At 48.6% G+C, this 14,436-nt stretch overlaps 1 protein-coding gene across 1 annotated transcript; it reads right to left on the bottom strand.

Annotated features, from left to right (window-relative positions):
- Positions 1-1,881: 1,881 nt before the first annotated feature.
- Lrrc3c (leucine rich repeat containing 3C) lies at positions 1,882-2,676 on the bottom strand. Its single transcript, XM_013037832.1, has one exon. The coding sequence runs from the start codon at positions 2,644-2,646 to the stop codon at positions 1,882-1,884; it is 765 nt and encodes a 254-aa protein (XP_012893286.1). The 5' UTR covers positions 2,647-2,676.
- Between the last annotated feature and the right edge of the window lie 11,760 nt (positions 2,677-14,436).

Raw genomic sequence — 14,436 nt, 5'->3', positions numbered from 1 at the left:
CACCATATAGGAGGAGAGAAAGTGTGTGTGTGGGGTAGTAATAGCTCAACATTCCTCCCACCCCTCACAGCCAGGTTGCAGTTATTCAATAAAAGGAACAAGGAGAAAGAGTTGAGAGGCATTCACAAGCTTTTATTGACTTTCTCAGCGGTGTCAACTCCTGGACCCTGGTTCTTCAATCCATGATCCCCAGGTCGGTCCTAGAGGAATCTACCTTTCTGTCAAGGGCCAGGAAACTGTCAGTGTAGAAAAGAAGAAGGCAGAAAGATGAGGCGCCTCTCTGAGAGGGAGTAGAGGACCTTGAGCCAGGGCATTCCCAATGGGGGGCATTGGGAGGACAGGGAAGCAAGAAGTGTGGGGAGGAGGTGTGGCTTCTGTGGCTCAGTGCCAGCCATGAGTAAGCTGACCCTGAGTTCAAGTCTTGCTACCAGAAACAAAACAAAAAGATGTGTGTGTGTATGTGTGCGCACGTGCGTGTGCACATGGGCCCTTTTCAATATGAATGTACCCCAGTTTTCTGACCTCACCTCTAGCTTCCAACCTCCCCTTGCCCTTTACTTCACTCCTCACTGCCCCCTCTTTTTCCAGCTCCAGGGGAAATCCTGTCACTGTTCAAATGTTCCCGTTTGTCACATCTTTCTCTCTCTCTCTCTCTCTCCCCACCCCATCTGTCCCCAGTACTGGCGTTTGAAATCAGGGCCTCAAGCTTGCTAGGCTGAGATAATATTACTGGCCAGTAGCTCCAGCTGTTTTTCACTGGTTGTTTTTAGGAGAGGGTCTCATTTCCTATTCTTGGACCTCACTTTACCTACTTTTAGGTTTCCCAGTCATAGCGAGTACACAAGAGTGCACCATCACATCCAGCTTTACTCTGTGGAGTCTCACCGACATTTCTGCCCGAGCTGGCCTCTAACCAAGATCGTCCTGTTCTCAGCCTCCTAAGCCACTGGTATCTAGCTCTCTGGTTTAGGTACATAGCCTTCCACCCCTCCCTCTTTAGTGCCCTTTATCACCGTTGTCATCGCCATCCTCCCCCCATGTTCCACCTTCTTTTTTGGTGGTACTGGAGGTTTGAATTCACAGTCTCATTCATGCTAGGTTGGTGCTCTACCACTTGAGCCATGGCTCCAACCCTGTTTTTTGCTGTTTTTGAGCTAGAGCTCTGCTTTCCACCCAGGTGCATACCTGAGCCACTATCTGCCTACTTTTGAGCTTTCTCTTGCTGCTGGGATCACAGGCTTCCACCACCAGTCCAGCTTCTCTCTGTGAAGACAGTCTCACGGACTAGGCTGATCTGATGCAGAGATCCTCCTGTAGCCTGAGATAACAGGCACGTGCCAGAGCAGCCAACTAGAGGCTGAGAAGGAGTCTTGTGAATTTTTCTGCTTGAGTTGGCCTTTAACCATGATCCTTTCATTTTCAGCCTGCCAAGTAACTAGGATTTCAGGTGTGAGCCAACAGGCTAGTCAAGTTTTCATCCTTTACGCATCAGTTCACCCATGTCCACAGCGAGGCCTCTGAGGTCACCCATAGGCAGGCCTAGGCTCCCTTTGGTGTGTTCCCATAAGCCCTTGCTTCCAGCTGCGCAAACCACCTGGGGTCACTCTCTGTTCTGTCACAATGTCCTCAAAACAGTGGGGTGGAGAAGACAGAGGGCTTGGGAACTTTCTTCTCTGAGTCTAGCATAATCCAGGTACAGGGTGGGTACCCCCAAATCCAGCTACCAGCAATGGTGTTGTGCAAGAGAAAGATGAGATATTTAGGGGGAGATGGAGCGGTAGGCTGAAATGAGGGCTGGGATGGAATGGGGCAGTCAAGGGAGCAGAGGGTCTGAAGGAAAGTCGAGGGCACAGGACCGGGAGTGAGGATGTTCTCTGCTCATTAGACCATGGTGCTGAGGGTGGAGGAGTCCTCGGAGCGCACAGGCAGCACGGGGGTCCTTTTGAGAGGACGCTGGGTCTCATCCCGATTCTGCCACACGTAGTGGATCAGATAAGCTGTCACCAGGATCAGCCAGCCCCCCATGGTGACCAGCAGGGCCACATCAGTGTTCCTCCGGGCCCCACCTCGCCCTGTCCCACACAGCTCTTCCTCCCTGGCCAGCAGCAGGAACTCCTGTCCCACAAGGTCTGGTCGGGCTCCTGGGCCACACACGATGCCCGTCCCAGTGCCCGGTGCCAGCCTCACCTGCTGAAGTACTTCCTGGAGAGCACAGTCACAGAGCCACGGATTGGCAGACAGGTTCACTTGGATCTGAAGCCCCACAAAGGCTTCCACAGGCACCGAGGCCAGCTGGTTGGCAGAGAGATCAAGGTGGCGTAGAGTGCCTGCCAGGCCCTGGAAAGCAGCCCCTGAGAGGTGGGCAAGGGCATTATGGGACAAATCCAGCTCCTCTAGGACAGGCAGGTGCTGGAAAGCTCCAGCTGGTACCGATGCCAACTGGTTAGCATCCAGGTAGAGCTTGCGGGTATCATTGGGGATGCCAGTGGGCACAGAACTCAGGCCTGCCTGACTGCAGCGGAAGGTCCGCTCACCAGCTTCCTCGGCCACATAACAGCCCTGGGGAGGGGTCTGGGGGCTGGGCACGGAGCCCCCTGTGTGTATTACCAGCAGAAGGGACAGGAGATGGGCAGCCGACAGGAACATGGCCACAGGTTGGCATAATCCTGGAGTGGAATAGGAGCTGGAGAAGAGAAGACCACACCCATGAAGGAAGAGCAAAGAGAACTTTCCCCACCACCAGCTCTTTTATCCTAGGTCCCCCTGTGTGTGTATGTGGGGGGTGGGGGGAGCAGGGACCCTCCTTTGGGGCTTTCTTAGGCCTACATCACTTTCCTTTCTTACTTCCTCCTGGGTGAGTGGGGTGGGGGGAGGGCTTCTCCAATCCTGGGGCTTGAACTCAGGGCCTGGGCACTGTCCCTGAGCCTCTCTGTGCTCAAGGCTAGCACTCTACCACTTAAGCCACAGCACCATTTCCTGCTTTTTCTGTTTATATGGTACTGAGGAACTGAACCCAGGGCTTCATGCATGCTAGGTAAGCACTCTACCACTAAGCAACATTCCCAGCCCTCTAGAGCTTTTCAATAGGGTTCATAAGGTAAAGACTTGGACTTCATTTTGATCTATTGATTCTAGAAGGTTAATCAGTGAGGTCTGCCTCTGACTATGTATTGATTCCCCTCCCTGCAGGATTAATTTAATTCCCCCCTCCCCACCTACCTGGGTGGCTGCCAGGTGGGCAGGTAGGCATCAGAGGGTCTAGTTGGCACTAATAGAAATTGCCTAGCTAGACTAGACAATTAGGCAGGATATACCTCGGCTTCCATCCTCTCCCTCCATTTGTCCCTGTGCTCTCTTCCCTGCTCAACCTCCCCCTCCCCTCCCTTCTCCTCCCTGCCTCTCACCCGGTTGGTGGCAGAGTCTTCTTCTGTGCTGTTGCCCTCTCCCCGGAAGTAGTCTCCCTGCCGCTTAGCTCTGGAGACCCGCTTCCTCCTCCAGAAGCCCTGTTTGCTCATAGCAGCTGGAAGCTGGGGCCTGGGGCCCAAGTATATTGGGTTTCCTGGGCATGTGACTCTGGGCCCCAGGTGTCAGATACCTGAGCTGTGGCCTGGCCAGGAAATGCCAAGAGAGCAGATCTCAGACCCTGATGAACTATGTGTGGAAGACCAGGCCCTAATTCCATTCCTTACCCCTATTTCCTCTTCCATCACTGCCTTTCTAGCTGACATGGAGACTCTGCCTGCCAGAGCCTCCCATCCTTGCCCAGAGCCTGGCTGGGCACAAGGATCACTGTTTTGAAGGCTTGGGGGACAGAACATCTCAGATCTATTACCTTCCAAAGTCACCATTCTCCACCCTAACAGCCCTCCTCCGAGCACATTGTGGAGGGTTGCAAGCTTCCCTCAGCCTTCCAATTCTGAAGACTTCCTCTGGCTTCTCATGGTGTCAATTTTCTCGCCTGCCAGGGGGCGCTGTGGTCCAACTTTTGTTTGCTATGATTGGTTGATGGTCCCTCCTAGGAGTTGGATGGGGTTCTTCAAGGCCCTTTAAGTCTGATATGGTGGCCTATGAGTTTTGTTGCCAATTTTATGCTGTGGATCGAAACTGACTCACTTTTTCTTGTTATGCTGGGGTTGACACTTTGAACTCTTCCTCATGCCTGAGAACCAGGCATGGGTAACTTAGTTCCCTGGGCTGCTTGATCTGACCATCATTTGTAGACCATGTCACCCATCTCAACACCCTCTCTTAAAGGCAACGGAGTGGTAGGAAGACTTTAAAGCCAGAAAACATGCTTTGTGTGTGCTTCAGGCATGTTACCTCATCTCTCTGAGCATTGGTGTATGCTTTGCCTTGCCTCTCTCTCTCTCTCTCTCTCTCTCCCTCCCTCCTCTCTCTTGCCAGTCCTGGAGCTTGAACTCAGGGCTTGGGCTCTGTCCCTAAGCCTCTCTGTGCTCAAGGCTTGCACTCTACCATTTGAGCCACAGCTCCACTTCCAGCTTTTTCTGAGTGGTTTATTGGAGATAAGAGTCTCACAGACTTTCCTGCCTGGGATGGCTTCAAATCATGATCCTCAGATCTCAGCCTCCTGACTAGCTAGGATTACAGGCATGAACCACCAGTGCCCCACTGGTGTCTGCCTTTGTAAGAGAGAAAACTGCTGTAGGGTTGATAGGTTGCACTAGGGTTAAGTGGATGTGAAGGAGCTATGCAAGTTGCTCTGCAAATGCTAGTTGTCATAGTCACTGTCTTCTAGAATACACTATGGCTTCTCTTATTTTAGGTTTATTCTCTTCACCTTATCACTTATGTTCTTCAGGGGGCAGAGTTGACAAGAAGTCATGGAGACAAGTATCCTTTTCCTCTGTAATTCCCTTTACCTTCAGGTCCAACCATGTTGGTTTGGTGAATTTATAATAGCCTCAATGATTCACAGAGCTCAAAAGAAAGGACCACCTGTTTTTCTTAGACTGCAGATAGGTAAACTGAGGCCCAGAATATAACCAGAGTTTCACAGTGAATCAATGACCCAACAGATCACAGCCTAGATACCTGATTCCTTCTCTAACTACTTCCTGTTCCCATTGACACCTCTGTCACCTCCCAGCCACACCAATACACTGTGTCCTTTTCTTTAGACCCCTGATACATTATATGAAACCCTGGCTCTCTCCCACTAGGTCTGAAAGGTAGAAAAGGGGGGTGTCACCATCTAGACAGGACAGATCTGTAAAAATCTACCTTTCCCTCCCTTATTTTTGCCTCCCTCCCTCCTTCCTTCCTTCTTTCCTTCCTTCCTCCCTCTCTCCCTCCTTTCTCCCTTCCTTTCTCCCTCCTTCCTCCCTTCCTTTCTCTCTCCCTCCCTCCTTCCCTCCCCATCCCTCCCACCTTTTCTTCCTCCCTGCCTGCCTGACTTCCTTCCTTCCTTTCGCTCTCCCTTCCTTCCTTCCTGTTGTTTTTTTTTGAGACAAGGTCTTGCTATGTAGTCTAGGTTGGCCTTACATCCAAGATCCTCCTGCCTCAGTCTCCTTGCTAGATTTTGTTAGAGATTATGGTTGACAGATACATAATTGTAGGACTTAGTGAAAAATGTTGGTCCTTTTGTTCTAAAACGGTTAGGAATTTCAAGGTGTGGTAGCCGTGCACAAAATCCAGCATGAAGTCTTTCTGAGCAATGATGTGGAGCCTCATAATGGTGTAGGTTACATGTCCATGGAGCTGACCCTGTGGGTTACCCTTGAACAAGAAGTTTCAGAAGCTTGCTGGAGCAAGAATCAGATACCAGATGGTATCGCCTCCAGGAATGTGCTCACCCCTGACTCATTCTTGTGACAGCAACAGGGACAGTGCTCAGACTCATATTTGTCCAAGGAATCAAATAACATTTTCTACACCTAGAGAGAAGCAAAAATGTTCTATGTGTGTTACCTATTAGTAAGGCCATCAGTGTGCCACTAAATGCTTGGGAATGCAATTTGGGACTGTGGCTGAATGTGGGAAGAAGGCTTGTGGCACCCTTCCCCTCCTATTATTTTTTTCTCACACTGGCAAGGGATTTAGCTAAGGCCTGAGAGATGAACCTGGATACCGGTGAAGAGTTGAGCCTGGATATTGGACAGGCCCCCTGGAGCTGGGGATGTGCCGTGGATGTGTTTAATTGAGAGTATCTGAGAGCAGGGCTCACAAAACAGGATATCTGAGGGAGGGAGGAACTATAGAACAGCACATACTGCAGGCTGGGCATTGAGATGTTGGAGCAGAAATTCTCTGTCCTTCATTCCTTTGTTCCCTTATTCAGTGTGGAGTTCCTGCAAGATTGATGTCCCAAGTATTGTACAGATGCTGCTCTTAGGTACTGGGTCTGTAACAGCTATTTTCAAAATACTCTGCACATTAGAATCACTAGGGGTGCTTTAAAATAATTTACACTGGTGATTTATCTGGACCATTAAAAAAAATCTTTTAGAGGTATTGGCGTTTGAACTCAGGACCCTCATGCGTGCTAGGCAGGTACTCTGCATTTCACCAGGATCCTAGCCCTTTTTGCTTTATTTATTTTTCAGGTAGCATCTCTTGTTTTTTATCTGGGTGTGCCTGGAATGTGATCCTCCTACTTTCATCTCTTGAGTATCTGGGATTACAAATGTGGATGATTACACTCAGTCCTGGGTCAATCAAATTAAAATCTCCATGGATGGGGTCTGGGTACTAGCTTCTCTCTCTAAAATTCCCCTGCTGTTTGTAATGGGCAGTCCAATTTGTGACCTGTTGGTCTAAGAGCCATAGCATATTGACACACATCATCACCATGCATAAATGCCAAGTCTGCCATAACTGACATACATACCAGGAGCTCTGCAACACAGAGAGAGGATAAGTAATGTGACACAACCTGCTGGCTGCCCACTTGGTATCCATTCCTCACCTCCTTTTGTGATAAATCTGGACTGGGGAGTTATTATGTACCTAGTCCCTGGTGAGTGAGCCTGATTGGTCCCTCAGATATCAGAAATCTCACCACTCATTTTTCCCACCTTCTCGGCAGCTGGAGCTGGAGGCAGTCTGATTCTGGTCAGTGGCATCTAAGAAGGAATTGGCTGAAGGATTTTCTGGGACAGTCTGACTTGTTAAAGAGAGAATGGGGCTAGGCCCTTCTTTTCTTCCTACTTGGAACTAGGGTCAGTTCTAGCCATCTTGTAATTCCCAAGGCAATAAGGCAGAAAGGAAAAGCATCTCACTGAGAGATTGGCCTGGACATCACTGAGCATCAACTTCACCTAACATCTGTCTCCCTTTGGATTCATTGTGAGAATGATAAGGCCCACCCTCAACCAGGCTGCACATTAGGATACCAGAGGCCTTGAAAACTGTGCCTGGATCCACCCACAGGAATTCTGAAGCAAAGATCCCGTATGTGTCCAGTGGTGGGGATTTTAAATGCTCCTTAGGGGATCCTAATGACAGCTTAGGGTAAGACCTATTGCTTTGTTTTGGTTTTCTGTTGCTCTCAGCTGGGAGCATTGTTTATCAGTACTTTTGGATATCACAGGAGGACCCAACAAGGAAATGCTTTTGAGGCCTTCAAGGCTGGGAAGGAAATGGGCAGAGTCAGGGAGCATGCATGAAATGATGTTGCTTCTAGATCATAGAGTGTGTAAATAGAGCAGGTGGTGACAGCTACTACTAAAGAAGGGGACCAGGGGGCTGGGAAGGTGGCTCAGTGGTAGAGCACTTTCCTTGCATGCATGAGGCCCTGGTTCGATTCCTCAGCACCACATAAGCAGAAAAAGCCAGAAGTGGCACTGTGGCTGAAGAGCTGAGGGTCAGCGCCCAGGCCCAGAGTTCAAGCCTCATGACTGGACCCAAAGAGAAGGGGACCAGATCCTTGTGTAAGAATGGGAACTTGAGAGTTAGGAGCTACGATCACTTGCATGGATGTGGCCCTGGGTTCCATCTAAGGCACTGAAGGAAAAAAATATAGTACTCAGTAGATGAGGGGTTGAAAGGATTTCAAAGTAGATTTAATATTCTAGATCACATTGCTGGTTGTGTGGTGATGGATTGGCAGGAGGAAGTCCAGTTACTGCAACAGATAGCCTGAGACTTGGGGAGCTCTGGCTGGGGCATTCCATGAGATGAGTGGCTATGGCCTAAGCTGTGCACGAAACACCCTTGAGTGGGCCCAAGACCATCTGACATTTGTGCCATTGGCCACAGGTACATCCTCTTCCAATCCTTTTGAGTCTTTGGCTCTCTGAGGCCCCTGCTACCGGATGTGTGCATGATGGTAGAGTTGAGGTGAGACATGGCAGGGCCCTGTTCCCAAGTTCAGGACTCAGAAAGGAATCTTATCAAGCCCCCACCCCCACTGACTCAGTTCTAGTCCCTTCCTTGAAGGATAGTAGTTCCATATCCCAAAGATGTGACCTTGGGGAAAAGAAATTTGTTGAAGGGCCAGGCATGGTGATTCATACCTGTAATCCCAGCTACTCAAGACTCAGTGAGCAAGAGGATCTTGGTTTGAGGTCAGCTCAGGCAAATAGGCCAGTGGTAAATCCTATGGGAAACCATAGGTAGAAGGGTCATGGATAATATTCCTCAGACACTGGGGAGGACTGGTGTATACAAATAATAATTCCTGATATGTCAGGGGTGGGCTCCAGGTGAAGTGTCTGAGGATGAAAGCTGTAAGCTCTGCCTGGGTATTGGGGGAGGTCTCACAGAGAAGGTAACTGCTGAGCTAGGCTTTGAGGGATGAATAAGAGTCTAGGAGGGGGGGTTGGGAAAAAAAGAGAAATACCAACCTATTTGGTGCTTGGAGGTGTGGCTTGGTTGGTAGAGTGCTAGCCAATTAGTGAAAGCGGCTGCAGGTAGGAAGCTCAAGAACTGGTCTCTGGCCTTGGAAAAAAAAAAAAAAAAGGAAAAGAGAAGGGCTGGGAAGGTGGCTCAGTGGTAGAGCACTTTCCTTGCATGCATGAGGCCCTGGTTCGATTCCTCAGCACCACATAAGCAAAAAGAAAAAAGCCGGAAGTGGAGCTATGGCTCAAGTGGTAGAGTGCTAGCCTTGAGCTGAAGAGCTCTGAGGGACAGCACCCAGGCCCAGAGTTCAGGCCCCATGACCGGACTCAAAAAAAAAAAAAAAAGAAAGAAAGAAAGGAAAAAAGGAAAAGAGTCTACTAGAGGGAGAAGGAAGGAGGAAAACATTATAGGCTGAGACAGGAGCCAAGGAGAGCAAGGTATTCTGGGAATGGTGAGTGTCTCGGTGTGGCTTTTCTGAGTATTTGTGCTCAGTGGCCTGATTCAGCTAATAATGGCTAAGCATTTGCTCTGCACAGGAAATGTGCATGGGAGTAAACTGCAGAGTGTAGCCTGACAGGGGAAAGCAGATCAGGAGGAACTTTTCACATCAGGCCCTTCAACCTGTGCCTGGAACACTGTAAGCTCTGAAGAAGGCAGAGAGAGCCGGTCTGGGGACAGACCCATGCAGAATTTCTAGCTAGGTGAAACCTACTAAGAATAGGTTTGGAAGGGTGTGAGGAGGGGGAGGGTCTTGTTAGGAAGCTACAGATTTTATCCATTGCTCTTGTGCTCTGTAATACAGTTCCAGTTTTCTAAACTACTTTTATTATTGGGAGAGAATAGTTCTTATTAAGGTGTATGGGGATTGAAAGATTTTGTTTTGTTTTGCTCATCCTGGGGCTTAACTTTTTTCTCAAGACTGATTCCAATTCCAGCAGGGTGTGTGTGTGTGTGTGTGTGTGTGTGTGTGTGTGTGTGTGTGTGTGTGTATGCGCACCACGTGTGCATACGTGAATGCATGCCAGCCAATCTTGAGGCTTGAACTCAGGCCCTAAGTGCTATCCCTGAGCTTTTATGCTCAAGACTAGTACTCTACCACTTGAGCCATAGCTCCACTTCTGGCTTTTTGTTGGTTAATTGGAGATGAGTCTCATGGACCTTCCTATCCAAGCTGGCTTTGAACTGCAGTCCTTAGATCTCAGCTTCCTTAGTACCTAGGATCACAAGCATGAGCCACCAGTGCCCAGATGAGGATTCTTGAGGTACCTCCCAGCCCTGGTTCCCAGAGTGGGGAGGTTTAGTTCCCAGGTCCTGGCTGAGGGCCTAAAGGCTTTTCCTGCTCCTCTTCTTCCTCCTCCTCCTCCTTTTTATTTTGCCAGTCCTGGGGCTTGAACTCAGGGCCTGGTCACTGTCCCTGAGCCTCTTTTTTTTTTTTTTTGTCGGTTGTGAGGCTTGAACTCTGGGCCTGGGTGCTGTCCCTCAGCTCTTCAGCTCAAGGGGAGCACTCTACCACTTCAGCTACAGAGCCACTTCCGGTTTTCTAGTGGTTTATTGGAGATAGGAGTCCCACGGTCTTTCCTGCCCGGGCTGGCTTTGAACCGCGATCCTCAGATCCTCAGCCTCCTGAGTAGCTAGGATTACAGGCGTGAGCCACCAGCGCTCAGCTCTCTGAGCCACTTTTGCTCAGGCTAGCATTCTACCACTTGAGCCACAGTGCCACTTCCAGCTTTTTCTGTGTTTGTGGTACTGAGAAATTGAACCCAGGACTTCATGCATGCCAGGCAAGCACTCTACCACCACTAAGCCAGCCCAGGCCTTTCCTTTTGAAGCCCCAAATTGCCAATGTTGGGACTTGGAGATGGAAGTAATACGAGTGTCCTCTGGGATGCCACCTTCCAGTTTCCCTCCCAGTCTTTAGTTCTCAGAAGTTTCCTCAGTTCTCTTTTGTCTGCTTGGTAACCAGTCCTCCATTTTCCTTCATGCCTGGGGTGCCCTCATGTAAACAAACTCCAACGTCAATGGAACAAACAACTCCTTCTTTCCTTGCACCTGCTCTGAGCTGACCTCAGCACCTCCCTTGCTGGAAGCAGGGGTGAGGTGGGAGAGCTGGAAGGTAACAGGAGGAGGGGGGTGACATTCTTTGCTGTAGGCTTAGGGTAAGAGGCTTCATTTCCTGATGTCCCTCTCCCCCCAGTTTCTGCTACTGCTGGGGATGTGTTCCCTGTCTTTTTTTCTGTTATAAGCAGAGGCCCCACTACCCCTTCACCCCAGATGGAAACACCCAAGGCTGGGGAATGTGTTTACCTCAGCAGACTAAGCAGCTTCCAGAGCACAGAGAGAGGAGAGAAGAGACAGACAGAGAGAGAGAGAGAGAGAAAGAGAGAGAGAGAGAGAGAGCGCTCAGGACATGGGCTGTTTTAAAAACGCATTTCATTAAACATTTAAAAGTAAGATCAGATTACACAACGTTTGAAACTAGAGAATGAAAAAGATCACCATGAATCCGTCCATCCTAATATGAGGTGTTTGTGTTTTACTGAATTTCCATAGGCTGGTGGATGCTACAGTCAGGACTATTCAAATGTGGGAATAATGAATTAAAATCAACGTATATTGAACACTTAACTATGTGCCAGGATTTGTTCCAGTGTTTCACATCTACTCATGAGTTTTATCTTCACAAATGAGGTGGATATTATGATCATCACCATCTATGTTTAAAAATGAGATGATGGGCCAGGTGCTGGTGGCTCACGCCTGTAATCTTAGCTACTCAGAAGGCTGAGATCTGAGGATTGCAGTTCAAAGCCAGCCTAGGCAGGAAAGTCCGTGAGACTCTTATCTCCAATAAGCCATTTAAAAAACCAGAAGTGGCGCATTGGCTCAAGTGGTAGAGTGCTCACCTTGAGCTGAAGAGCTGAGGGACAGCGCCCAGGCCCAGAGTTCAAGCCATGACTGAGAAAAAAAAAATCTATCTATATCTATGAGATGATGGAAGGTTATTTCTCACAACTAGTAAGAGGAACTGGAAGTTGAACCTGATGCCAGGATCTCACCAGTGTTGCTCTAGTTTTTCTTATCCTAATCAGAAAAAAGTTTTATTTTTTTTGCCAGTCCTGGGGATCAATTGGGCCTGGGCCTTGTCCTTGAACTTCTCTTGCTGAAGGCTAGCGCTCTACCACTTGAACTACGGCACCACTTCAGCATTTTCCTGTGTATGTGGTACTGAGGAATGGAACCCAGGGCTTCATACATACTCCATGCTTACTCTACCAATAAGCCACATTCCTGGCTGAAGATTTTTGGTTTTTTAATGGACCATTTCAAATATTGAAAAAAAAAAGTTGAGAAGATCATATAAGGAAGCTCATGTTCCCGTTATGCAGCTTTAATAATCATCACCTTTGGCTCATTTGTTTATTTCCCTATGTCCTTAGCCTAGGCTATTTTGGAGCAAACCCAGGCAATGCGTCATTTCATACACAATTCAGTATTTATCTCTGAAAGATAAGATTGACTTTTGTTTTAGGTCATGGGGCTTGAACTCTGTTGCTTTCAGCTTTCTGCTACTCTAAATATTGCCAAAATAGACAGCTTCACAAATTATAGTTTTTCCTGTACACGAATGGCTTCCTTCGAATGCCCTACCAAGCATGATCATGGCTTCTAGGCACCAACAATTTTTCAGCTTCTTGGGACATAAAGCCACTTGCTTGTCTAAGTGGTTGTGTCTTTCCTGGCACTATGCAAGACTGCTGTCACTCATCTAGAATGGTGTTCAGGCCTAGTCACAGCTGATGGATGTTTGGTGAAGACATGGTAATTATAAAAGCAAAGAGTTAGAGAAGAGGAAAGATCATGAAAGGGCCTCTAGCTAAATAAAGCAGAATGTGACTGACAACTTGTCATAAGCCCAGGGTGAGTCAGAATTTTGTTCATTCTCATTGTCCAAAAAAACAATAAAACACAACACTATCTTCATAACACCAGTTATGAATAGGCCATGACTTATCCAGTGACCTTTCCGTTAGACTCTATATTAATCAGTCTTGTTGAAACATGGGCCCTGTCTGGTCATTGAGTTTCTCAGAGCTGTGGGGAAGCTGGCAAAGAGCCAGAGTGTAACCAACTTGGTGGAAGATGGAAGAATCCTGGAGAATAGAAAAAGGACTCAAGCAGGTGCACTTTGGAAAATATAGAGTTGTCTTTTTTACCTCAATGCTGTGCAGCTTTTTGTAAACAAATCACTCAGGTTGTCTACTTCTGACTGAAGAAGGCTGATTACAAGGAACTTCCTACTCAGGACACACTTCTAGGGGACATGGGTCTGGGCCTTTTCAGCTGGCCTCAGTAGTTAGATCTTGGGACTCCTGGGCCAATGGCCTGGGAAATAGTTGAGAAACTCTTGGCAGCTCCAGGACACGCAAATACCTGATTGGTGCCCACTAGATACTTCCCAAGACTCACTCTTTGTGAAAACTGTTTCTTGGCAGCCCCCTCAGGATGAGGGGGGGTGGTCTGAAAGAAGTGTTCACCAGCTTGCCTGGGCTAGCCTTCTTTCTGCCTCTGTACATTCAGTTCAAGGTACATTAATGGCTAGCCAGGTCAACATCCATGACATCATCAGATCCTGCTATTCCAGCCGGGCCATGCATAACATAGACATAGAAGTTGGGCGGGGAAGTGGAAACTATCCAGAGGACGCCCTCTGGTTAAAGTGGAGAGAGTAGGAGTGACTTAGGAGACCTTAAGAGCTATTTAGTTCAGCAACTTCCTACTATGTAATAGGGGCTTTACGTGCATTGTTTTGAATTCTCACTACACCTTACTGGTAGGATGTCTTAAGTGTGGAACTGGAGATGAAGAATAGTGTGCCCAGGGTCACACTACCAATCAAGGAGTGTCAACGTTATGCCTGCCTGGCAGTAAAATCTGTGCCCTTGCCTTTGGAGCACCCAGCTGTGAAATCTGGTGACCCAGCATCGCCCACCTTTATAAAACCACATACACTGATCAGAGACAGCAGCTCAGGCTCTTAACTGTTCATCAAGAAATCTTTCCATGACATATAGCCTTCTTCTGCCTTAATCTGATCAGGAAGAAGCTGGGAGTAGGTGTGACCAGGTTCTGGACCAGTGCTGCGTGCGTACAGGCTCTCTTCACTGCCCTCCAGACCTTCACCCCTGCCAGCGTCCAGGAAATCTGATCCCAGGAGGTTCCAGCAGAGTAAAGGGCTGGAGCGGTCGGTTTCTGGAGGAACCACTCTGGGGCCAAGGCTCAAGCAGTGAGGCGTTGTGGTTAAACCTTTGCACGGGGGTGAGGGTGAGGAGGGGGGTGTCAGTGTATCCCAACAAGGATCTACTTTAAGTTACTTAAAACTCTTGAATTTCCTCACTTGCAAAATCTTGGCAAGGGTAAAACCACACCTGCAAAGCGGAGAGGCAAAAGCTGGAATTGTTATGCACTAAGTGATACCATCTGATCTCACTATCAAGTGACGGGGAAATGCTCCGCTGTGAGGCCACAGCGAGGACAGCTCTGTAGCTCGAGGGCGCGCAGGGAGAGAAACCTACAACTTTTGCTGGAGGGCGCCGGGTGGGGGAGGTGGTAACTACAGAGGCAGCGGAGAAACTACAA

Source organism: Dipodomys ordii, unplaced genomic scaffold (assembly GCF_000151885.1).
Source record: "Dipodomys ordii isolate 6190 unplaced genomic scaffold, Dord_2.0 Scaffold7, whole genome shotgun sequence".
Taxonomy (NCBI): Eukaryota; Metazoa; Chordata; class Mammalia; order Rodentia; family Heteromyidae; genus Dipodomys; species Dipodomys ordii.
This window is presented reverse-complemented; position numbering and strand designations above follow the sequence as displayed.